General features: G+C 43.2%; 1 protein-coding gene across 4 annotated transcripts; it reads right to left on the bottom strand.

Annotated features, from left to right (window-relative positions):
* Positions 1–709: 709 nt before the first annotated feature.
* LOC117962993 (hypoxia-inducible factor 1-alpha-like) lies at positions 710–24,249 on the bottom strand. Of its 4 annotated transcripts, none has more exons than XM_059015921.1 (16): positions 23,441–24,249; positions 11,232–11,422; positions 10,640–10,785; positions 9,805–9,889; positions 9,228–9,334; positions 8,357–8,544; positions 8,138–8,244; positions 7,260–7,407; positions 6,691–6,893; positions 5,351–5,511; positions 4,823–4,918; positions 3,585–3,982; positions 3,306–3,429; positions 2,562–2,682; positions 1,992–2,126; positions 710–1,501 (listed from the first exon to the last, which is right to left on the bottom strand). In XM_059015921.1, the coding sequence occupies exons 2-16, from the start codon at positions 11,350–11,352 to the stop codon at positions 1,344–1,346; spliced, it is 2,298 nt and encodes a 765-aa protein (XP_058871904.1). In that variant the 5' UTR covers positions 11,353–11,422; positions 23,441–24,249; the 3' UTR covers positions 710–1,343. The 4 variants fall into 4 exon arrangements, with proteins under 4 accessions (XP_058871904.1, XP_058871903.1, XP_058871906.1 ...); XM_059015920.1 differs by lacking the exon at positions 23,441–24,249 and adding an exon at positions 16,070–16,506; XM_059015923.1 differs by lacking the exons at positions 1,992–2,126; positions 23,441–24,249 and adding an exon at positions 16,070–16,508.
* Positions 24,250–24,647: the final 398 nt, after the last annotated feature.

The following is a 24,647-nucleotide window of genomic DNA, read 5'->3' as shown; positions in this document are numbered from 1 at the left end:
GGTGTTCTAATACAGAAGCAATGAGGTGGTCTGATACAGAAGCAATGGGGTGCTCTGATACAGAAGCAATGGGGTGGTCTGATACAGAAGCAATGGGGTGTTCTAATACAGAAGCAATGAGGTGGTCTGATACAGAAGCAATGGGGTGTTCTAATACAGAAGCAATGGGGTGGTCTGATACAGAAGCAATGGGGTGTTCTAATACAGAAGCAATGGGGTGTTCTGATACAGAAGCAATGGGGTGTTCTGATACAGAAGCAATGGGGTGTTCTAATACAGAAGCAATGAGGTGGTCTGATACAGAAGCAATGGGGTGTTCTAATACAGAAGCAATGGGGTGCTCTGATACAGAAGCAATGGGGTGTTCTGATACAGAAGCAATGGGGTGTTCTAATACAGAAGCAATGGGGTGTTCTGATACAGAAGCAATGGGGTGTTCTGATACAGAAGCAATGGGGTGTTCTAATACAGAAGCAATGGGGTGCTCTGATACAGAAGCAATGGGGTGGTCTAATAAACGTGCACACTGCTTTACCGGAGGAGTGTAATATCATGATAATATTGTATGCTGTGCCTTAAAAGCGTTCCTACAGTATACTGTATAGAGTTGTGTAGTGTATGTCTTCTATAATCAAATCTATAGTGAAATCACACAGCCTACAGTAATTGTAATAAGAGATTAGATAGTAATTAGCTTCATTTTAAATGCTTCTTTTTTAATTTATTTTTTTATATATTTCCCTACTATTCTCTTGTGGTCCTAATTCTGAGTTCTGTTGCTCCATTATTAATCTCTTATCATTTTTCTCTAACCCTGCCTGTACCTGCCTTAGAGCTGCTTTGATCTGGTCTGGAGAATCCTAACTGCCAGGACTGAACATCCTTTCTCATTTCAATTCATATGACCATGTGAGCGTTTAACTCTCCCAACCCCACCTACACCACGTGCATACAGAACAGAGAGGAGGTGGGGCTGGCAGTTAGGAATCTCCATGCTTCAAGTCCACCATAGCAAAAGCACAATGGATGAGGCATAGTGAAATCATGGTAAAGCCTAGAGAGGTATAGTAAAGCATACAATGGTAAACAATGTTAAAGTGTGGTAAATGCATTGGGGAAAACTGCAGAATTACCATGCACATTTACCATTGTAAACTTTTATAAGGTAAGACTGCACTCTTACCCCCGGCACACCGATATACTATAGGATTGAAATACTACATGATGCTAAACACGTATACTGCTTATTATTTTGGAAGAAGTGTTGCTCGGTCTTCCAGCACGTCCAGTGGTATTGTTTGGTGGTCCTGACGCTGCCGTGGTGATTCACGCCATCTCGGTGGTCAGTCTGGACACAGCTGGTCCAGCACTCTGAGGATCTCGGACCCGTGAAGCAGGCGGGACGCAGCGGTCAGAGGGGCGTTGACCTCGCACTCCCAGCGGGTCAGCACCGGCAGCACAGAGCGGTCAGCAGGACTGGACAGCAGACAGGAGGACAGCTCTGAGAGAGAGAGACAGACAGAGAGGGAATTCTAGTTTGGTTGCTTTTTCGCTGGATTCTCTCCAGGGCCACAATGTCTCACAATGTAATTACCTGAAATTCAGCAGAGAGAGAAGAACAAGCCTTTTCTCGTTCCCAGACCTTTCTTATGTTCTTATGTCTCTTTGGTGCTGTGGTGGACACAGTATTCTCAGTGCAGGCTCATCAGTCCATTATACACCCTCAGCATGACCTCCTTGGATTTGTGCTCTACACTTACAAACCCAAGCATTCTGTTTGCCTGTATGATTACTCATCCACACTATCAGTTTACTGACAGCGATGAATCTGTTACAACACCTTCTCTTTCTGTTGGAGAGCCTGTTCCTAGTTCTATGCCACCCATTCGGTATCTGAAGCTAGCATTCTTGTGACCCGCGTGTAACGCTTCACATTGGAGGACATGGAGTTTCATTGGCCAGGTTTCTGCCCCGTTCTGCTTGAAACCCACCTGGTTTCCAGGGAGTGGGGTCTGGTGGCTGGGTGGCACTGCAGTGGTCAGCCGTGCCCGCTGTAGCTGCTCCTGCCCACGGCCCCCAGGGCACGGTGCCTCTCTGATCTGTCTGCCAATGACAAGGGGTCTGACCTGGGCAACAATACAGGCGCTCCATGAAAAAAACTTAATAAGTGTCTCCTTCCCCCTGTCCTGAGTCTCCATTTCTAGCTGTGTCCTCTGGTCCTGGTTTCTGTACTGCGCTTCAAGTAAAGGCCAGGGTTAACTAGATCAACTAAGATTTTAAAGGCTCCAATGAAGCTTCCTCCAATTCCTCCTTGTTCTAGGCTATAGGCTTTAACAGTGTGCAACCTACAAAAGTGGCCTCTTTTCATCGCAATTGGATAAGTAGATCTCTAAATAAAGTGTGATAGACAGATCACAGTCACAGATTTGGATACTCTCAGTAAATTGTGCTCACGGTTGTCCGAAGCAAGTTTAATCTGAACTGGATAAATTCTCTAAATTTGTTCATCTAGATGCCTCTCCTGTATCGCTGTTGATTGTGCAAGTTTGAGGGTGCAGTACCTGAGCTCCACCAGCAGGCGTCTCCCTCTGTCTGTGGAATGCAGGCGGTGTTTTGATTGGTCCTCAGAGGGAGTTTGATTCTCTTCCAGTGGATTGGTTCCCCCAGATGTTCACAAGTGCACTGGAGCCAGAGGAAACACAAACACATTGATACCGGACTTGACTTAAATATCTTGATATCTCTGAATCATTGTCTCCTCTTTATAAATATGCTGAGGATTTTAATGAGTAATCCGTCTCACAAATTCAGTGGGAAGCTAAATATGATTATTTTACTAACCGTGCTGAATGACTGGGGGGGAGCGTTTGTTCTCTATTCTCAACACTACTGTACTTTCAAATTGAAGCTCTAGTCGGTTTAAACGGTTAGCGATTCAGTAAACATGAACCTCAGGCAGTATGTTATTCATTGGTGTTGTTATCTGAGCAGTTTATTTCAGTATATTTGTGCTGCTTGTAGTTTAAATACCGTATTCCTTTGAATTTGAATTGTCAGTTTTGTACAACAGCGTAATTGAGGTTGTATCTTTGTAAATGCATATTTATTTGATGTTTTATTTTTTCCTCAAATTGAGGGTGGTAAATTTGGGCTGCATCTTAAATTTGAGGGCATCTTAAATTCGAAGGAAAAAGGTAGTTCTGCAGTGACTGTACTTTTAAACACTGAAGGCCTAGACCAGACCTGGTCCTCAAGTAAGACACTGCCCCCCGCTCAGGTGTGTGCCTCTCTGCTGCTCAACGCACCTCTGTGTTCGACTGGCTGGACTGGAACACAGAACTCTGCGGTCTCCTCTTCAGGCTGTTGCTAAGGCTGAGTGTTCCGTTCACCCGACAACTGTTTCCATGGAAGTACTCCTCCAATGTGTTCCTGCAAGACACAGGAGTTTATTTTTGTTTTTATGAAGAAAAATATATAAACCAGTAATCATGTTGCTGGTACTAATAAGAGAAAATAAATAGATTTTGAAGACTTGGTTTTAGCTCATTTAAAGGGGAACAAGTGGCAATGTTGCTAGTGCGTACCTGGTTTCTTGTAGTGTGATATTTGTAGAGGTCCTTGCAGAACAGGGGGTCTGCTGAAGCCAGTTTGGGCGCTGGGGGGTCCCATTGATAGCCCTGCTGAAAGGGGGGTCAGAGGGCCACAGCACCCCTCGCTGCTGACTTCTGGGGGGAACCTGGGGGCAGAGGGGGCCCCCGAAACTGGGGTGTTTGGGTAGGTTGGTCCCCTGAAAGGTGGGGGCTGTGTACCGCTCTTCTCTCAGCTCCAGGGAGGGGAGAGTGAAGCAGCTGGCCTCCCCCACCTCCCCCTGCCCCGAACCCCACTCCTCTGCCCCCTCACTGATGGGGGTCAGCTGGAAGTCTTCATCGTCCATAGGGATATATGGAGCCAGGGTCTCCAAGTCCAGCTTACTCAAGTCCTCCTAAAGGAAAGACACACAGTTATAGCAGTTATAGTATCACAAGTCATCTTTCCATGGGAATCTATCAGCAGCAACTACACCAAGAACCCTGCAGTGCAGCTCACTCACAATGTCAATGACAAAACATTCTGAAACATTTAAACCACAACACGTAGTTATTATGTCAGCGTTTTGTGTGTTATTTTATTTTCGACTGAATGACTTTCAATGTGTTTATTAGTGTTCGGTGGCTATCTCTAATCATTTCTCTTCTCTTTCTATCGCAGACCTGACACAACAGAGTTCTCGAGAAATACACTCAACACGACTGGAGGAAACCACTGAGCACTTTTATACATCCAGGTCGTAGGTCCGTACGAAGTTAGGCTGAAAGAACTGAATCTATTCAGCATACAACAGAGAATCAGGGGGGGACATGATCGAAGTCTTTAAAATCTTCAAAGAGTGAACAAAGTTAACCTGAACCAATACTTTAAGAGCAACTCAGAAACCAGGAGCGGAGGAGTTGGAAATGAAGTGGAGACTCGGGACCGAGGGTAGGAGACACTTCTTCACACAGAGAGTGGTGAGGGGATGGAATGGGTTACCTAGTCATGTTGTTGAGGCAGAATCACTGGGATTCTTTAAGACCCGACTTGACAAAGTTCTGAGATCAATCAGCTGCTCGGAACCGGACGAGCTCAGATGGGCTGAACAGCCTCCTCTCGTTCGTAGATTTTCTGATGCACTTGGTATCATTACCTTTAATGAATGCAGCGGTGCTTGAAGCAAACATTGTTGCAGGCTACGATCAAACAGCTCCTTCCAGCTGGGATGCAGGTGTGAGCAGCTGTACTGTACCTGGCTCTTATCCTGGTTCTGCTCCCTCGGCTCAAACATGGGTTCTATCAGCAGGACCGGCTGGCTGTGTGGGTTCTCCTCTGGGGGTTCGGAATCCTGCACAGGGGAACACGGCGCGGTGGGATCCTCCGTTTTTTTGGATGTGAATTTTCAAACACTGCTGAACTTTGCACTTTTACATTTAGAAAGTTTTCATGAAATGAACCACATTGTATCGCTGACGAGTGCAGACAAATGGATAACTATACAGACTGATGGACCGGTGCGGAAATATACAGATTGATAGACATACACACAGACTGAAAGGTTCTTAGTTATACAGACTGCCAGACAGAGATGCATAGCTAGGTGTATGGCTGTACAGACAGACAGACAGACAGACAACTTCTTAATTATACAGGCTGACAGACAGACAGGTGCATGGCTGTACAAACAGACAGACAGGCAGACAGACAGGTGCATGGCTGTACAAACAGACAGACAGACAGACAGGCAGATCTCAATGCCAATTGCTCCACAGTGACTTACAGAAAAGGAAGTGACCTTGCAGCTTTCTGTTGACGTCTCGCAGGACCCCTGGTTGGGGTACCCCCTGAAGGGGGTTGGGGAGGAGGTCTGTGTCCCACAACGCTCTGCCCCGTACCCCAGGGGAGCCCAGTAGACCGGGAGGACATCAAACCGCTCCAACTCTGCAACACAGAGTGCCAGACAGCTCTTCAGCGCACTGGTCTTGGAGTGCTGGTTTTCGCCTTGAAGTTATTTTGAGCCGACTCCATTTCTTAATTAAACTCTTGGAAAAGTGCTGATTGTGAAACAAGATCACTTTTGTTTTTTTCTCCTGTAACTTGAATGAGATTCTGTTTCATTGATAATGTAAAAAGGCAGCTCCTTACTGTTATTTCAAACCGAACACAAAAAGTTAAATTGATTTCCCCCACTGATTCAAAATCTTAATGACTTGTTGCAGAAAACCTGTTTTGCAAATAATGGATTTCTCTTAATTACGTTTAATTAAATCAAATTAAGTTCACTTGCTTTTTTGTGTTCGGTTTGAACATTAATGAGCTGCCTTTTTTTTACATTACCAATGAAACAGAATCTCATTCAAGTTACAGGAGAAAAAAAACAAAACTAAAAGAGATCTTGTTTCACAACCAACGCTTTTCCAGGAGTTTAATTAAGAATAACTTTAAAAGGGACATCATGTGATCCAAAATAAAAACACAAACAGCCCCAGTAACTTAATAACAGGGCAGCAGTGTGTGGGTTCAATCCCCAGTGGGGGACACTGCTGTTGTACCCTTGAGCAAGGTACTTTACCTAGATTGCTCCAGTAAAAACCCAACTGTATAAATGGGAAATTGTATGTAAAAATAATGTGATATCTCGTAACAATTGTAAGTCGCCCTGGATAAGGGTGTCTGCTAAGAAATAAATAATAATAATAATAATAATAATAATAATAACGCAAGGTGAAAGAAACATTCAACACAGTAAAGGAAAAGCTTTTGGGTAACACAGCGATGGTCGAATTTTATAACTAGGTTTTGTAGTATTCCCTAAAACACTGTGTTATGATCTTTTGCTAATTGGTTGCTGTATCTTTAAGTGATGTATATAGCTAATTTGTGCCAGCTCCTGGGTTTTGGTGAAATTGATAAATCACTCCAGCTTGCGCTCTCGTGGTTTATATGTCAGCAGAACCCCTCGACAGAATTACAGCGTTATTCTGCACAGTTGGGCGTAACGTTTTCCCTTCTATTATTTCACTGGCTGCGAATTCCCTCTTTTGGTTCTAGTATCAAGTTCTTTCTCATGTATATTTTGAAAGCAGAGCACTGTAAACTCATATATAGATATCTTCTCACCCCTGTCGCTGCTCTCGAAGTCCAGCGCTATGATGTCATCGCCAGGCTCGGGTGCCAGTCGTGCCAGCTCATCGGGCTCCTCCCACAGCTCGGTGAAGAGCAGGTGGGCGTCGTCGGGTGTTGCCGTGGCGACGGAGGGGCGGGGCTTGAGAAGAGACTCTGTCTGCTCCAATGAGAAAATCACCTCCGATTCCTCCCGACCACTGAGGTGAGGGAGAGAGATACACAGCTATGACCAAAAATTTTGCACCAGTCTATAGAATTAACTGACAATTGAAAAATGTGACGTTTCGAAATCCAACATGAAATACTGTGCTACTGTTACGGCTTCTGGTAGACTTTTTTTGCAACATCATTTTGTAGTTTCTTTGATTGCATGATGTTTAATAAAATATCAACTTTGTTCATATAGTTTTTTTTTTTTTCAATCCTAAAATTCTAGGTGATGCTAAACTTTTGGCCACAGCTGTAGACTGGTAAACTGACCTAGCAGTTTGTACTTGGACAGGGTAGAGGCAGAGAGTTCAGTGTGACTCGGAGCTGGTAAAGCTGGCTGCACAGTGGCTCACCTCAGGATGTAGTTGACACAGATCACGCTCTGTGGCTGACCGCTCCGGCTGTCGTAGATGACCGCTGCGTCGGTCTGCACCCACACGTAGCCGCCCCTTTTGGCCAGGAGACGGTAGAGACCGGTGGAGGACTGGCCTTTACTGAGCACTGCAGACAGAAAAATACAGCTATGGACAAAAGTCTAGCATCACCTAGAATTTTAGGACTGAGACATTTATGAACATAATTTAGATCTTTCATTTAACATCATGTAACTACAAAATGATATTGGAAAAGTCTACCGGAAGCCATAATAGTAATACAGTATTTCATGTTAGATTTTGAAACGTCACATTTTTGTCAGTTTTTCGTTAAGTATATGGAAAACTACAAAGCGGTGTGTAATTCAATATGTTAACTTAACATTATTCAGCAGGTTTCATTCGACTTTATGAAGCAAAATTAATTCTATAGGACATGCACACCATAGATTCATTATTACTTTTATAATACTTTGAGCGCAACACAGAAACCGGGTTCAGAGAACACAATTGGTAATTAACTGGAAATAGACAGGATGGAATGGGCTGTCTAGCCACGTTGCTGAGGCAGAATCACTGGGATCATTTAAGACCTGACTTGACAAAGTTCTGAGATCAATCAGCTGCTAGGAACCGGACGAGCTTAGATGGGTGGAATGGCCTCCTCTCATCGGTACATTTTCTTATGTTCTTATATTACGTCAGTAATGGATTTTGTGCACAGAGGGGCCACGCTAGACCTAAGTCACTTCAAAAGGCGGCCCAGCTAGAAAAAAGTTTGAGAACAGCTGGTCTAGTTGGTAAATGAACGAAGGAACGGATGGATGGATGAATGAAGGATGAATGGACGTCCTTACGGCTGTGGTGAGTCCTCCTGACGTGGTCCGTGTCCACAGCGTGGCAGAACTCATACACTGAGCGTCCCAGCAGCTCACCTTCCTCATAACCCAGCAAATCCTTCACCCTGGACAGAAAAGCAGTTCTGTGTCAGTGATCTCAATCGGGAGCAGGTCTTTCACTGCAGGAGGCACCCCGCGTTTAAGAAGCACCTTTAAGGTACAGTAGGTCGCACTGACCTAGGGTGGCAGTAGGTGAAGCTCATGTCCATGCTGTGTCGAGTCAGGAAGGTGTTGGGGTTCAGGCTGCAGTCACTGCTGCTGGGGACCGGCACGGGCTCACAAAGCAGGACCAGGCAGCCCTTGGGGGTCCCGTAGGGGGTCTGTGAGGGGCAGGGCAGCTTCAAGTGGCCTGTGCAGTGCAGGACCTGAGCAGGGAGAGTTATTACACAGATATCACACTGTCACGGAAACTGTATACCAAAAACACTAAGAAATGACTATATTATTCAACTTGACTGGAGTCTCTAAACCAGGGGGGGTCAAACCGTTTTCTGGCTTTCGTTCCACCCCGAGCTCTCAGTTACTTAACTGTAATCCGTTACAGTTACAAGTTACCTAGAGTTACTTAACCAGTTACAGTTCCAAACAGTTTCTTCTCAGGCACAGTTTGCATTTTACAGAGATATTGTTTTGGGTTTGGTCAGGCTGCAGCTGGAAATATTCTTTGAAGATCCAGCTATCGAAGCCACTCCCTCCCTCCTCTGATGCTGTTTTCTAGCAGGATGATCTGAAAAGCGCGGTCGTGTGACGTGTAGGGTTTGACTTGCACTGTGGAAGCGCTTTCTGATTTTGCTGTGCGTTAGCCTTAGTGCTTTTTTAAAATATAACTAAAAGTAACTAAGTTATTTTTCACAGAACATGTAATCCGTGCCAAGATTCAGTTAGCTGTGTGAAAAAGGAATCACCACAGTTACTGAAAATGTAATCAGATTACAGTAATGAGGTACATATAATGCACACCTCCTCATCAGTATACAGGATACACAGATCCATAACTGTGATTGGTTGATTTGTTACATGGGAATTAAAATTGATTTTGTTTGCTTACTTTCCAGGAAGCTGATTTGAGGTTGACAGTGCGGCCCTGATTGGTCAGAGTGCACTTCATTCTCAGGAAGAAGTCACAGTCCCGCCTTCTCCCCACCACTGAGGGCTCTGGAGAAGAGAAAGGGAAGGTTCAGATACTGCCCGACACAGCCTGTGAGCACGAGCCTAGTCTAACACAACGCCAACACTGATCAGGCTTGAACCCTGGAAATACTGAGGGAAACCTTGAAGAAAAGTCATGAAGCAAAGACGTGTGTCCACTTTTGTTTATTGTACTTTGACCTCAATAACACTGATGAAGGCACTAGCTGAAACGCTGGTCTGCTTGACTCAGTTTATTTCAGTCTTGACTCACAACACTGATGAAAGCGTAAGATATCTCTTTGACACACATAGTTTTCCCAGGGTGCTCAAATCCAAAGAGTTTTTCACGCGAGGAGCAGGGGAAGCTGCCTGGGAGATGCCCTGTGTCTGATAGTGAAACTGAGCCCGTGTTTGGCGTTGTGGTTGACAGTTTTTTGAGGCTGGCTGTATTGGGTTTGTTCTGCTTTCTAATTCAGCCGGTGTAAAGCAGGTACCTTGCTTAGAGTTCAGAGCCTCGTTCATTTCGTCCTGGTCACAGGGGTGGATGAACTCAAAAACACTCTGCCCGATAAGCTCCATCTGAAACAAAAGAATTGAGAAACACTGAAAGAAAGGAAACATTTTGACTAGAAGTTCAATATCATCATTGCATTCTCTGGTCCAACTCAATCACAACAGGTATGCCAAGGTTTATGAATAACTTCCATCTTCATTTACTGTTGGGTTTGCTTCCTGAAGAAGAAAATAAGTTTACCAGGTAAATCTGCACACTAACTTTGCTTTAATTGCCAGACCTCTCTATGCTTTACAATGCTTTCCTATGCTTTACCAGACCTCTCAGTGCTTTACAATGCTTCCCTATGCTTTACCAGACCTCTCTGTGCTTTACAATGCTTCCCTATGCTTTACCACACCTCTCAGTGCTTTACAATGCTTCCCTATGCTTTACCAGACCTCTCAGTGCTTTACAGTGCTTCCCTATGCTTTACCAGACCTCTCTGTGCTTTACAATGCTTCCCTATGCTTTACCAGACCTCTCTGTGCTTTACAATGCTTCCCTATGCTTTACCATATCTCTCTGTGCTTTACAATGCTTCCCTATGCTTTAGCATACCTCTCTGTGCTTTACAATGCTTCCCTATGCTTTACCATACCTCTCTGTGCTTTACAGTGCTTCCATATGCTTTACAGTGCTCCCCTATGCTTTACCATGTAACATAAAATGCTACTGTACTACTATTATGGCTTCCGGTAGGCTTTTGCGATATCATTTTGTAGTTGCTTTGATTTCATGATCCTAAAATTCTAGGTGATGCGAGTGCGTGGTACCTGGTGGATGCCCACGTGGCTGGCCACGGCCTCGGAGGTGTACACGATGTGGCCGCTCTGGGAGATGAGCAGCAGGAACCCCTCTATTGACGCCCCCGGGACTGTGTCTCTGTCCTCACTGTCCGCCTTGCGATCGCCTGCACCTGCTGCACGATAGGACAGTGGTCACTTCTGTCTCGTGGTGCTCAGCTTTAATATGGGTCAGCACTTCACTTCAGTCTTTTGCTGGTCCAGTGGTTAAGAAAAGGGTTTAATACCAGGAGGTTCAAATCCCGGCTCAGCCACTGACTCACTGTGTGTGACCCTGAGCAAGTCTCTTAACCTCCGTCTTCTGGCTTTTGTTCCACCCCGAGCTCAATTACTTAATTGGCCTAATTGTTTGATTAATTGGACACATTTAACACATCTCTCCAGGCTTCAAAATGTTTTATAGGTAGAGTACCTTAAATCAAGTGCATTTCTGAAATCATCCACTGCAAAAGACCTTGAAAATATTAAGCATGTCTTATTGAACAAATTATTAGATCAATTAAGTAGGAATAATAGAAAGCGTGCCATGCTGGTGGCTGGCCATTGGGATTCTTTTGCTCACCTGTGTCCAGCAGGGCTCGCAGTCGCAGGTAGCTCAGGGTCAGTCTCACGATGGACGCCTTGTCCAGGTGGAGGGCAGTGCTGTGGGGCAGGGGCAGCTGCAGTGCCAGCTCTGTGAACATCTCGCTCTCCCTGCCTCTCCGGCTCTGCGCCGCGGCCCGGGACTTCTCTCTCCGCCTCTCCGAGCACACCCTGCAGAGGAACACACAGGGATTCAGGCATCGAAACACCGGCAATGATTCACAGGGCAGGGGCAGGGGCTGTGTGGAGGACGGAAGAGTCTCTCTGGCTTGGAGAGAATAAGGAGGTGCTTGCGTTTAAAGGCTTGCTGAATTAAAACTGGAGAGAGTCCAGCGAAGAGCAACCAGACTCATCCCGGGGCTTAAAGGAATGAGTTATGAAGATGGCAGACCTGAATCTAGCCTGGAGCAAATAGGAGGGGCTTCACGGAAGTCTTTAAAATCTTCAAAGGAGTTGGCATAGTTAACCTGAACCTTTAAGAAACCGGGACCAGAGGACACACAGCTGGAAATTAAGTGGAGACGCAGGACAGAGGGTAGGAGACACTTCTTCACACAGAGAGTGGTGAGGGGATGGAATGGGTTACCTAGTCATGTTGTTGATGCAGAATCACTGGGATCCTTTAAGACCCAACTTGATACATTTCTAGATGAATCAGCTACTAGGAACCGAATAAGCTTAGATGGGCTGAATGGCCTCCTCTCGTTCGTACCTTTTCTAATGCTCTTATGCTCTGAAGACATTTGTAATCCCAGTAACTCAAATCAAGTCTTTTTGTGGCACCATTTTCAGGTAACATTTTGCGTTTTAACTTGAATGAGAGTTAAAACCGTGTATGGTGCATTGCTTCCTGATCTCCAGCAGAGCCGCCTGATTTCAGGAAAGCGTTCTCCAATGCAGAACAATACCGAAGGGAAGGGAGAGCTGATGAGGAAGTGCGGGGATGAAAAGCTTGCCGGCGACCTTGTGAAGAAGCCTGATGCTAAAAATACCCAGCGACGCGACAGGGCTCCACAAAACAGCACCCTAAACACACCCGCTTTCTGTGCCCAGAGGAAGGTCTCAGAGAAACAGGACGCCAACAACTGTTCAAATCAACTTGTTTAGAGCAGCGGCTCTCAGTTTTTGGACCCCCCCTTCCTCTTGTCTGTGTACCGTTTAATAGACTTTTTTTTACAGACAATTCAGACTTACGAACAACCTCCATTCCCAAGGTGTGCGTAACTCTGAGGTTCTGCTGTAACTGTTTCAGACATCACATCCTGAGTGTATGACATCACATCCTGGTGACATTTAAAAAAAACCTGTAGCCTCTATAGAGATCTCTAACATTATGTTGTTGTTTTTTTCCTCCTTCTTATTTGATGGTGTTTCTAATCTTTCCGAGTGGTCCTGGGTTTCTCCAAAGTTTGAATTGTTCTCTGATAGCATGTGGCTGTGTGACCTTTGAACTCTGCCAGCCTCACCTACCTATTTATACAGACAAGGAGCGGGTGGAGCTGGGAGAGTTGAAAGGTCACACGGTCACATGACTTGAATCGAATGAGAAAGCTGTTCATTCCCGGCACTACAGACTAGCTCAAGGCATCTCGATGCTCGCTAAAGGAGTAATCAGAACGATATAAAACAGCAAGGGGAAAGTAAACCGATTGTAATAGGCAAATAAGCCTATCACATTCAATGACAAACATTTCCACTAGAAGCCAAAGTCTGGTGGAAATATATGATTGAATGTAATCAGGTTCTTTTAGCATTCTAAACTCAGCACTGTTGTTTTAATTGATATGGATGGAAGATCTGGATGCGTTTCAAGCACACAGACTTGGAGAAGCCGGATGTTTTTGAAGCTGCCTTTATACTTTCTGTGCAGTTTTGTTTAACCTCAAAGTTTCTGATTGAGTGTTTGATGTTACGATAAAGAGGCACAACACTACAGTAGAACTCCTGGCCCCTCTCTTCCCCCCAGTCCAGTAAAATAACAACCCCCTCTATCCCCCTGAGCAGATGGTCCCGCTCAGCACTGATAAGTCTCAGTGACGTCAGCGGATCCCCCCGCACGCAGTGTGTAAGGGAGGGGCTGCTGTTATCTGTGACACACCGAATGCTCTGCTGCGTGTCTCTTTCTCTGATATGGACTCTGTGTTCTACACCTTGTGTTCTGGTTGGTGCATACTGACGTAACAGCTGTACTGAAGCACCCTACCAAAATACTGAGACACACACACACATGCAAAAAACAACCACGAAGAGGGGGAAATCATTTTTCGATTTCAAATAACTTCTAATCAATTGAATTTATTTGCTTTATTAATATAGGGTGATGCTAGACTTTTGGTCAGATCTTTGTACATCTTTTTTAATACTTAATGCCTTACAGGCTATCTTCTCTTGTGTGCTCTGTATGATTATGTATTGCTTCAGTTTATATCATTTGTTTTCTGTTTCTCTATGTATAATTATCTGGGTGGGGGAAGCATATTAGCATTGCGCTGCCCATGAGAAGCACTGTTCGCTAGAGCTTGTGCATCACTGAAATATATCCCCCACCTCACTTCCTCAGTCAGCCGTGCTTTTTTAGAAGCATTTTTTACTGGAATAGTTTAGTAAGATGATGAGAGATGAATAATCATAAAGAACACACATAACAGGCTGAATCACTGCGATTTATTTTTAATAAATCAGCTACTAGGACAAGCTTAGCTGGGCCGAACGGCCTCCTCTCCTTCGTACATTTTCTTTCAGTATTTCAAACAGAAGAAAAAGGGTACGTGTGATTGTAGTGCTAATAAGATGCAAGACTTTTTAAAACCCTTGCTTAGCACTTTTTTGTCCTGCTGTGTTTTTAATGAATTTTAATACTACTACTTGGTATATATTTGGCTTTCAAATTATTTCACATGATCCGCTGCAGTAATGATTGTAGCACGTTTTCATTTATTTTGGACACTCATTTTAAAATGTAGGTCTCCTGGGGCTCCCGAGTGGGGCATCCAGTAAAGGCGCTCCACGTGGAGTGCAGGATGTGCCCTACAGCCTGGAGATCGCAGGTTCGAATCCAGGTTATGTCACAGCCGACCGTGACCGGGAGTTCCCAGGGGGCGGCGCACAATTGGCTGAGCGCTGCCCGGGGAGGGAGGGCTTAGGTCGGCAGGGGAATCCACGGCTCACCGCGTATCAGCGACCCCTGTGGCCGATAGGGCGCCTGTGGCTCTGCAGCGGAGCCGCAAGATCTGTGTTGACCTGCGGCACTATAGGTCTGGTGGCATTGCTGTGGATCTGCAGTGCGAAAAATGACGACTTGGCAGGAGCACGTTTCGGAGGACGCGTGTTCCAGCCTCTGTTTCCCGAGTCGGTGGGGGGGTTGCGAGCGGTGAGCCGAGGATACAGATAATAATTGGGCATGCTAAATTGGGGAGAAAAACCAGGGTAAAAAAATTGGCGAGTCAATCCTCGTCCCTCCTCAAGTCAGTCTTCACCCCTCCTCGAGTCAGTCCTCACCCCTCCTCGAGTCACTCCTCACCCCTCCTCGAGTCAGTCCTCACCCCTCCTCGAGTCAGTCCTCACCCCTCCTCGAGTCAATCCTCACCCCTCCTCGAGTCAGTCCTCACCCCTCCTCGAGTCAATCCTCCCCCCTCCTCGAGTCAATCCTCACCCCTCCCAAATAAATAAATATTAATAATAATAATAAATAATAATAATAATAATAATAATAATAATAATAATAATAATAATAATAATGTATTTATTGAGATGTTTTTTTTCCAAGTTCAAATTGTTAGATTTGAGTCTGTAGAAAGCTTGCAACTAGTATTGTACTCACCAAATGATCATGTAAATGAAGAAAGTTTAAAAACTGCTTGACAGTGCTTGCCTATGCTTTACCCTCTACGGTACTGTACACATTGTTTTCGCTGTGCTTTATTACACTTTCCGGTGCTTTTACAATGCTAAACGGTTATAAAGGTACTTTATATCACTTAACTATTTCGATCATTTCTGTTTTTCTCATAGAGGATACTAGGGTCACGTTTAATGATCTATACATTACAGACGCTCTGTATTAATCCAGCTCCGACTATACAATATTACCGCATGCCATAAAAATATGTATTTAGTGAAACGAGTTCTGAAAAAAAAAAATCAGGTTTATACATTTTAGGGCACCGAACCTAAAACTGAGTAAAATCAAAAATAAGAAAAAATATCATCAATAACTATGAGACATCCATTAAAATACTAAAATAAACTTTACAAACTTTAGTCGAGACGTTTGTCGTTTGTTAAGTTTATTTTAGTATTTCTAAATTCAATAGTTCTGGAGACATTTGGAAACACACACACACACACACAAAAACAATCTTCGACATTAAAAGCGACTTCTCTCTTCCAAGAGTTTGTCGCTGCATTTATAAAGCTTCTTTTAGTGTTTTTTTAATGTGATAAAGACTGCTTGTCAAAACGTTTATCACTGAATTTAATAGGTTTGTTTTAGTATTTCTCAATGTAATAACAAATGCAAGTGCAAACGTTTGTCACTGAATTTATCAATTTTCTTTTACATAATAAATTAACCCGGGGTATTTAAACTGATATTGCTTCGGTCTACAATATCAAAATCACAATCATTTATAATACATTAACCCATATATATATATATTACACTGTAATTTTTTATATGCTGTGCAAAACGGATTTAGTACTTTTAAGAGGTGACCATTCACAATGTATTCGTTTGACCGAATAAACTATTTTTGTTTTGTTTTAAATCCATTCCTTCCAAGCTATTAAAATATTAGAAAAATCCTCAATGTCACTCACCTTTTCTTGCCTGTTCTTTCGCTCATTTGTAAAAAAAAGTTTTAAAAAGTTTTCCAATCCGTTGCAAAGAAATTACAGCAGTCGTTTTTTTTTGCAGGACTTCTTAGTGTTTAGAGAACTCAGGTGATTCGATGATAGCAGGTTTAGAATAGACTCTGTCTGAGGCAGGCTTGCTTTTGACAGCCCATTAATAAAGAAGATGGACAGCTAAGTCCTGCCTATGCAGACCAGGGCAGACACAGGGACCCGTTGGGTCCTAGAGCCCTTCACTTGTACCCTTGAGTGTACCCTTGAGTGTACACCTCTATAATTGAAATCGCCAGTTTAACTCAGACCACTCAAGTGACCCGCACGTTGACATTAATTCAAGCTGCAAATTAGATCATTTTAAAATAACCAATGATCAATAATCAATCAATTTATTTTTATATAGCGCCTTTCATGGCATGCTTTTTGTGCGGGTTGTACAATGGCTGCTGTGGGTCTGCAGGGTTTAATGTTAATTTGCGGATATGTGACTCTGGAAATGAGGTTCACTTGGGTGGTCAGGGTGTGGATGACTGCTGTCAGTTCAGCTAACTTAAATCTGGAGCTGGACAAGTGGAAACGTCGCCATCTTGTGGTGAGCTGGTAGAAATGCAATTAGCTAGTAGTAGCAGCTTTCATTGGGTTCTTTAGTGACAGCACCAGTATTGTCGGCTGGATAATACGAGTCTTGGTTATGTAAATAGTTTTCGCATTCACTGCTCATTATTTATTTCTTAACAGACGCCCTTATCCAGGGAGACTTACAATTGTTACAAGATACCACATTATTTATATATATATATATATATATATATATATATATATATATATATATATATATATATATATTACATACAATTAACCATTTATACAGTTGGGTTTTTACTGGAGCAATCTAGGTAAAGTACCTTGCTCAAGGGTACAGCAGCAGTGTCCCCCACCTGGGATTGAACCCACGACCCTCCGGTCAAGAGTCCAGAGCCCTAACCACTACTCCACACTGCTCCACTCAACAGGCGTGCATATACCCCAACGCTATTACCAGCCCGGTATATTTTATTTCAAGTCATTGGATCCTATGAGCAGCAACTATAAAGCATTTGTTGTCTTGTGTACTAATGTAATATTATGAAATTTACCATACTGGTATTCAAATATGCCAACAGGAAAATGTAACACATGGCAGCACATTTGCACCACTTTTATACCGTTTCGAAGCATTCTGTTTACAGACAGCATTCTTTCTGCAGCCACATGGCTTATAATATTGCACGTAGTTTCCTTCTGGTTTTGAGAGTTCTGCCTCTTAGCTCCTTTGGAGTTGCAGGCCTTACAAACACAGACAACAAGACAGCGCTGAAAAACTAACAGCCACATTTAGAAAAGTAATAAATTATATATATATATATCTATATATTACTCCCTGTTTTTAATATTGCAGACCATATTGGTTCATACAGTGTCACATACTGGCAAATAGTCTAGGGGCTCATTTAAGAGCATGTATGAACGAGAGGAGGCCTCTCAGCCCATCTAAGCTTGTCTGGTTCCTTATAGGAGCCTGTGTGGTCTGGTGGTTAAAGAAAAGGGCTTGCAACCAGGAGGAGGTCCCCAGTTCAAATCCCGGCTCGCTCACTAACTCGCTGTGTGTGACCTTGAGCAAGTCACTTCACCTCCTTGTGCTCCGTCTTTCGGGTGAGACGTAGTTGTAAGTGACTCTGCAGCTGATGCATAGATCACACACCCTAGTCTCTGTAAGTCGCCTTGGATAAAGGCGTCTGCTAAATAAACTAACAGTACGGTGCTTGACTACCCATTGTCCACACTGAGACCTGCACAAACCTGCTTGCAGTGTGAGGGGAGTTGCTTTGGATAAAGGTGTCTGCTAAATAAACAAATACTAATAATAATAGTTGCTGATTGATGTCAGAACTTTGTCAAGTCGGGTCTTAAAGGATCCCAGTGATTCAGCCTCAACAACATGACTAGGTAACCCATTCCATCCCCTCAAGTCTGTCTCCACTTCATTTGTGCCTGTGTCCTCTGGTCCTGGTTTCTGTGCTGAGTTAAAGCCCTGTATTCTCCAGGGTTGTCAACTCCTGTTCAAAAGACACAGGTCAGTGTTTTCCAATTTCCACTCAAGCATGTGGAGTTACTGCACACCCCTGGGTTCACACCTGGAAGTGCAGTAGAGTGCAAATGTATTAGAAGTAACACCTTCATTTATATTCTTTATATACCTACCTGCTCGGTCCTGTGAGAATTAAACATTTTCAGTCAGTAGTCAGTGATATAGAAACTCGTGTGAAAATGTTAGACCACTTTGTGCTTTAATTAGGGATCTTAAACAACTGTACAACAAATCAGAACTACAGAAGCAATGGGGTGCTGTAATACAGAAGCAATGGGGTGTTCTAATACAGAAGCAATGGGGTGTTCTGATACAGAAGCAATGGGGTGTTCTAATACAGAAGCAATGGGGTGTTCTGATACAGAAGCAATGGGGTGTTCTAATACAGAAGCAATGGGGTGTTCTGATACAGAAGCAATGGGGTGTTCTAATACAGAAGCAATGGGGTGTTAACTGCACCAGCTTCACATGGTTTGCACTCACAGAGAGTAGAAGAAACAGGTGAGCTGCTTTTCTGACCGTCTCCCTGATATTTACCTGCAAAACTGGCAAAGACATTGATTTCACTGATTTTAATAAACTGATGTATTCTAAAATAAAAACCGGAGACCAAGTACCTTGATAATGCTGTATTAGAATGGTTTTACGAGCACAGAACGGGCAGCAATGGGAGCGCGCAGCTGTGGAAGGGATGGGTTAAACTGCAGTCGCTGATTCCAGAGCATTTGCTTCTTTGTTTTGGCTGGCGTTGTTTTGCCCTCATAGTAAACTCTTGACTCCTACCCTCCCAGGAGAGAGCCGGCCCGGTCTCTCAGCTCTGTGTTTGAACTGGCCATGCCTGAGTGGAACGGATTGGTAGATGCAATTGCCCAATTAAAGGGCCGTGTGTTGAACTTGTCCCAGCTCTGTTGTTTGTTGTCTTGCCAGCCTGTAGTGTACATGGCTAGGGTTTTGTATTCAGGGCACTCGGCTTCATAACATGTTAACTTCTTATTAGAATATTTTCTACTGTTTTCAAGTGACAAATGAATATTAAATAAGTATGCACAGTTTTAACACTGGTTGAATCGGATTGTTTTATTCTTGAATTTTTTTTTTTATGTATTTATATATTTTGTTATCAGTATGTTAATTAATTTTATACAACAAAGCGTTGGGATGCCTAGCATCGGATAACTTTTTCATATTCGGCTGTCGCACATGAATTCTTACTGGTGTGGTGTTATTTTGTGGTACGTGTTAAAATGTGGTACACCTCGTACTGCGCTTGCCCGGGCATGCACAAATGATTTTAGCTCAGAGAACACGGAAACACCCGTCTGAACTGGGTACGACGTACTGAGTTTGGCCCTTAAAGTTCTTTATAATATCATGATTTTCACAATTCAGCAAATGTATGTGACTTTAACTGATGACTGAGCAACAAACTGGGTTATCTAAAATGGTAAACATATATCCGATTTTGTGGGTGAACAACAGTTTGTCTTGTTCGTAGTGTTTTGTGCCGTCACCAATCACAGCTCACCATTTTCTGGCGTTAAACGGGCACGCGTACCACATTCTGACGGTGTACCACATTCTGATGATGTACCACATTCTGATAATGTACCACTTTCTGGCTCTACGTCGCATCATATTTTGGAATCTTGCGTTCTTGCATTTAAATCCAAACGGGAGGTGAATCACACTCATCCGAATTAAGCTGCATTGCTCAGCAAATGCATAGATTGATCAAAGGAAAGTAATCATCTGATATCAGCTGTTTACATGCAGGTTTAAAAATAGCTCCATTACAAAGATTGAATATATAAACAGAATACTCCCTGGTGTTTATTTCACTCAGGAGTGTAGCCCTAAACACACTCCACCCCCTCGGGGCCCTGCTCTCCTCGTTAGCGGAATAGCGACAGTACTAATTTAAGAATTTTTGAGATGGCTCAGTACCGTGAAAGCGGCTTATGAATGTTCATGGTGTAAGGTGCAAAGAACAAAATGTCAAACTGAGGGAACATAAAGCCACTTTTTCAGGAACAGCGGCTTGAAACCTGGTTCCAGGTGACCTAGTCTGAGGTCGCTGTATCAAACCGCAAGTCACCCCTGGTGTGGCGTGCAGTGGCCTGAAACCTGGTCTCCTGAACAGTGGCTTCATGTTCCCTCTAAACACTAACACAATGTTTTTATATTCAGTACAATCAATGGCAGCGGAAGCTTTTTACGATTAGGGGGCGAAGCTTCCTCTGTGCTATTTTTAGGGTTCCCACCGAAACACAATTCATGAGTTAATACTGAAAATAATTAAAGCCCTACATAAATCTCGGCGAGATCTTTGAAAACATGCAGCTCAGTTGCGACCAAAGCATGAAAAAAAAATCGCAGAAATGTAGTTCTATTGTCATAATTATGAAGGTTAAAAATGGGTCACAAACAGCGCTTCATATTCTTATTTCATAACACTCCCGACTGAAATGGCAGAAACGTGAAATAACTAGCATTCTTTTTTAATGCCAATTTTATACACATGTATAAGCAGAAATGTTTTACAGTAAATCGCTCACAAAAAAACAAATCCAGCAAACTTTGTAGACTGATCCAGTGCATTTATAGTATTTCCCAGTATTTCAAGCATGGTCTACAGCACCGACAAACACCTTTTTTTTTTGCTGCTGCAGGCTTTGTTTTTGCTTGAATTCATGCTGTCTGTGCAGAAACACATGTGATCAAGTGATTCCCCTAGAGCAGTGCTTCCCAATCCTGGTCCTGGGGGGACCCCCTGTGTCTGCTGGTTTTCATTCCAGCCGATCTCTCAATTACTGAACTAGACCCTGAATTGAACTGATCAGCTACTTAATTAGACCTTTTTACTTGTTCTCAGCTCTTAAACAGTTGCACAGTTCAAATTGCTTATAAAATATTGTAGCTAACTTGAACTCTAGAACTGTTTAAGAGCTGAAAGCAGGTGCTAAAATCTATTTGCGAAAGTAAAAAAGTGGTAATAATTAAATTAAAAATATCCAGTAGACTGCGTGTGTTAGTGCTGATCGTGCTGTTTGTTCAGTAACGTGTTCACAGCGTGTTCGTGAAGTTTATTCAAGTAATCAGTCTGCATCCAGTTGTTTGATTTCTACATCTTGCCATTCAAACCGGAGACTAGCTGCTATCGCTGCTGCTGACACTGACGACATTCAGAGGTAGGGTTGCCAACAGGCCCCATAATTCGGGGACACTGTAAGACAGGTGAGGTTTTTCATCTCCTCTCTAACCGCAAATTCATTGATTTTATTGAACATGTGAAGTGAGTGTGAATTGTCGCTAAAGGAATTGAATTGTTTCGCTAACTACTTACTAAAAGCACACACCTGTCCGGGGGGCGGGAATGACTTCCTGGGAGGACCAATCAATCAGAACTCTAACAGCTTGCTGATTTGCTGTACTTGTCTGCGCAGGACTGTGTGAAGCAGGAAGAAATATTAAATAGAAACTCCAACCGCCAAGGTTAAACGTGAAAGAGTGCGGGTGACTGCAGAATTCTCCAACGACGGAATCGCGCTGTTTCGATTGATAGTGTTTACCATGTAAAATTTCAAGCAATACGGTTTTAATACATGTTATGATGCTATCCTGATAGACTCTCCACCCATATTAAACGCACTCATTGAAGCCGCTCATGCAAATTCACACCCACTTTACTCGCTGATTTAAAAACTATTAATTTGTGGTTTAGAGGGGAGTTATAAAACCTGACCTGTCTTCTTGTAAATCTTTTTCAGGTTAAAGGGAAGCTCCGACTCAGAGCTGGGGGGGGCAAAAACATATTTCCGCCCGCCCCCCCAGTGTTTTCATGGGGGGGGGGGGGGGGGGGGTGAGTGCCCCCCCTGCCCCCGCGGTTCTGCCGCCAGTGAGTACAATCTAAAGTACTACACTGCCATACTAAAATGTACATTGCATTCAATGAGTAAGTTCAGTTTGTTAACCAGACAGCCCCATATTACACTATAACAATTTCAAATAAATGTATGTACCGGATGTAAAGATTTTCTTAGTGTAATCGCTAATTTCCTACGCTTGAGTGAGACACTTTTTGGATGAGAATTGGTAAATACAGACCTATAGCTTTTGTAAATCCCAGGGTTTATTCAGTAAAAACGGACACTATTTATTTGTAAGTTAACTTTTTGTCTAAGTTGTTCAATATTAGTTATGCTGCAAGTCTGAAAAAATTATACCGTTTGTATAAACGAGGGTTAATAATTTCACCCCAAAAAATAGCTGTTAACCTGACAGATTGTAAATCAATTACACTTTCCTAACTGATCACACATATAAAAAACGGTAATGTATTTCCTTTCTAATGTGTAAAGTTTTTTTTTATTTAAGAGTGATTCAGCAGAACCTGATTGATTCTCTGTATGTCCGAGTGGAATCAAAGCCTGATCAAATCAGATTCCAAATTCTGGAAACAACTCAAATAATAACACACACACTCCGATTATCAAGCTATCATTATTGCAGCTTTTAAAAGGTTCAGAGCTCAGGAATTCACAACTTAAATAAGATCATTTAAGAACGAGAGAAGGCCCATCTGCACTCGTCCGGTTCTTATTAACTGGCTGATCTCGGGTCTTAAAGGATCCCAGTGATTTAGACAAACATCCCATACCCTTTCCACTCTCCTGTCCTCTCAAAAGTCCCCACTTCATGTCCAGCTGTGTCCTCTGGCCCTGGTTTCTGTGTTTACTAAGAAACACATGGTTAACTCACTGTTAGGCAACATTGACCATTTTTTTTAGTTATGAAATAGAGAGAGGACTTTTCAAATTTGAAAAAAAAAGGTTATTTGATACTACATCTTTTATAGGCCCAATGCAGGATAGTCCCTTCCTTTATATTTCACTAGGAGCTGCTTGCAGTCTATATTTCATTGCTATTCAAATTATTATTATTTATTTCTTAGCTGACGCCCTTATCCAGGGCAACTTACAATTGTTACAAGATATCACATTATACAGATATCACATTATTTATTTTTTACATACAATTACCCATTTATACAGCTGGGTTTTTACTGGAGCAATCTAGGTAAAGTACCTTGCTCAAGGGTACAACAGCAGTGTCCCCCACCTGGGATTGAACTCACGACCCTCCGGTCAAGAGTCCAGAGCCCTAACCACTACTCCACACTGCTGCCCTGTAAATTGTTTGCTCCACAAACTCACCAAGACAACGCAAGCCAGTGGAGGTTTATAGGAGTCCTTTGGGCAGCCGGTCAGAGCGAGCGGTCCCGTGGGACGACTTCCAATCCCAAACTGGCCATTTCTAACCCTGACGAAGCGTTGACCTCGCTGCACCTCGCCGGAAAGAGCTCGGGATTCCCTTGTTAACTGGAAAGTGTGGATAATGGAGTCAGCTGGAATCAGGGTAAATACCCGCAAAACAGTAATATTAACTGAATCCAGTATTTTAAAAAGGTTTCGCTATCACTGCACACTAGGGTACTGCCCGCAAAAAAGGTACAACATCTGGAGTTAAAATCGAATCCATTTTTTCCCCGCTGTTTGCAGTTTTATATCTGCGCTGTGCAAAGAGAGTCCAAATGATCATTTAACCGTCAAACTGCTTCCATCGCAGGTCCAGGAAGTGCTGTTTTGTTGTATTCTCAAGCTGTGCCGTAAAACAATCCCACTCGACTCAGCTGCCCGGTTTCAAAATGATCCCAGTTTGTAGTTCCAGTTTGTGCTCAGAATTGGCGTTCTGGTTTGGGATCTTCTCTGGGTCTGCCTCCCTCTTTCTCCCTGCTCCCTATCGCATCGGCTGGCTGTGTACTGTGGAGACAGGCAGCTGAGAAAAGGCCTTTTGCCTTCCCAAAAGTTGTCAAGTTCTGGTGATTTATTGAAATTTACTTCCTGTGGTTTGAATTCCATTTTCTTTCACTCTCCCAGCCTGCTCGTTCCTAATGACTCTTGGTTGAGGCAAGCTTATTAATCAGGCCTTCTGCTTTTAAGAGTTTACTGCGGTACTCTGTGGTAAAAGCACAGCACAGTGTAGTAAAGCACAGTGAAGATAATGAACCAGCCCCCCTTCTCAAAGTCTACTGCATTGGTATCCCCTGGTAAAAGCACAGTGAAGATAATGAACCAGCCCTCTTCTCAAAGTCTACTGCATTGCTACCCCATGGTAAAAGCACAGCAAAGCATAGTAAAGCACAGAGAATTCGATTCAGCCCGTTGATTGGCTGATAGATCCTTCATTAGAGTGCTTTACTGTCTGGTCTGTGTTTCAATTACATGTAATGCGTTATTGTAATCCGATTACAATTTTCAGTAACTTGTATTGTAACTGTAATGATTTATTTTTCATACAGGTAACGGATTACATTTTATACAATGAAATTACTTTTTGTTACATTTTTATTTTTTTTAAAAG

The sequence above is a fragment of the Acipenser ruthenus genome, chromosome 51 (genome assembly GCF_902713425.1).
Source record: "Acipenser ruthenus chromosome 51, fAciRut3.2 maternal haplotype, whole genome shotgun sequence".
Lineage (NCBI taxonomy): Eukaryota > Metazoa > Chordata > Actinopteri > Acipenseriformes > Acipenseridae > Acipenser > Acipenser ruthenus.
The sequence above is the reverse complement of the archived record's forward strand: the minus strand, read 5'-3'. Positions and strand labels throughout refer to the sequence as shown.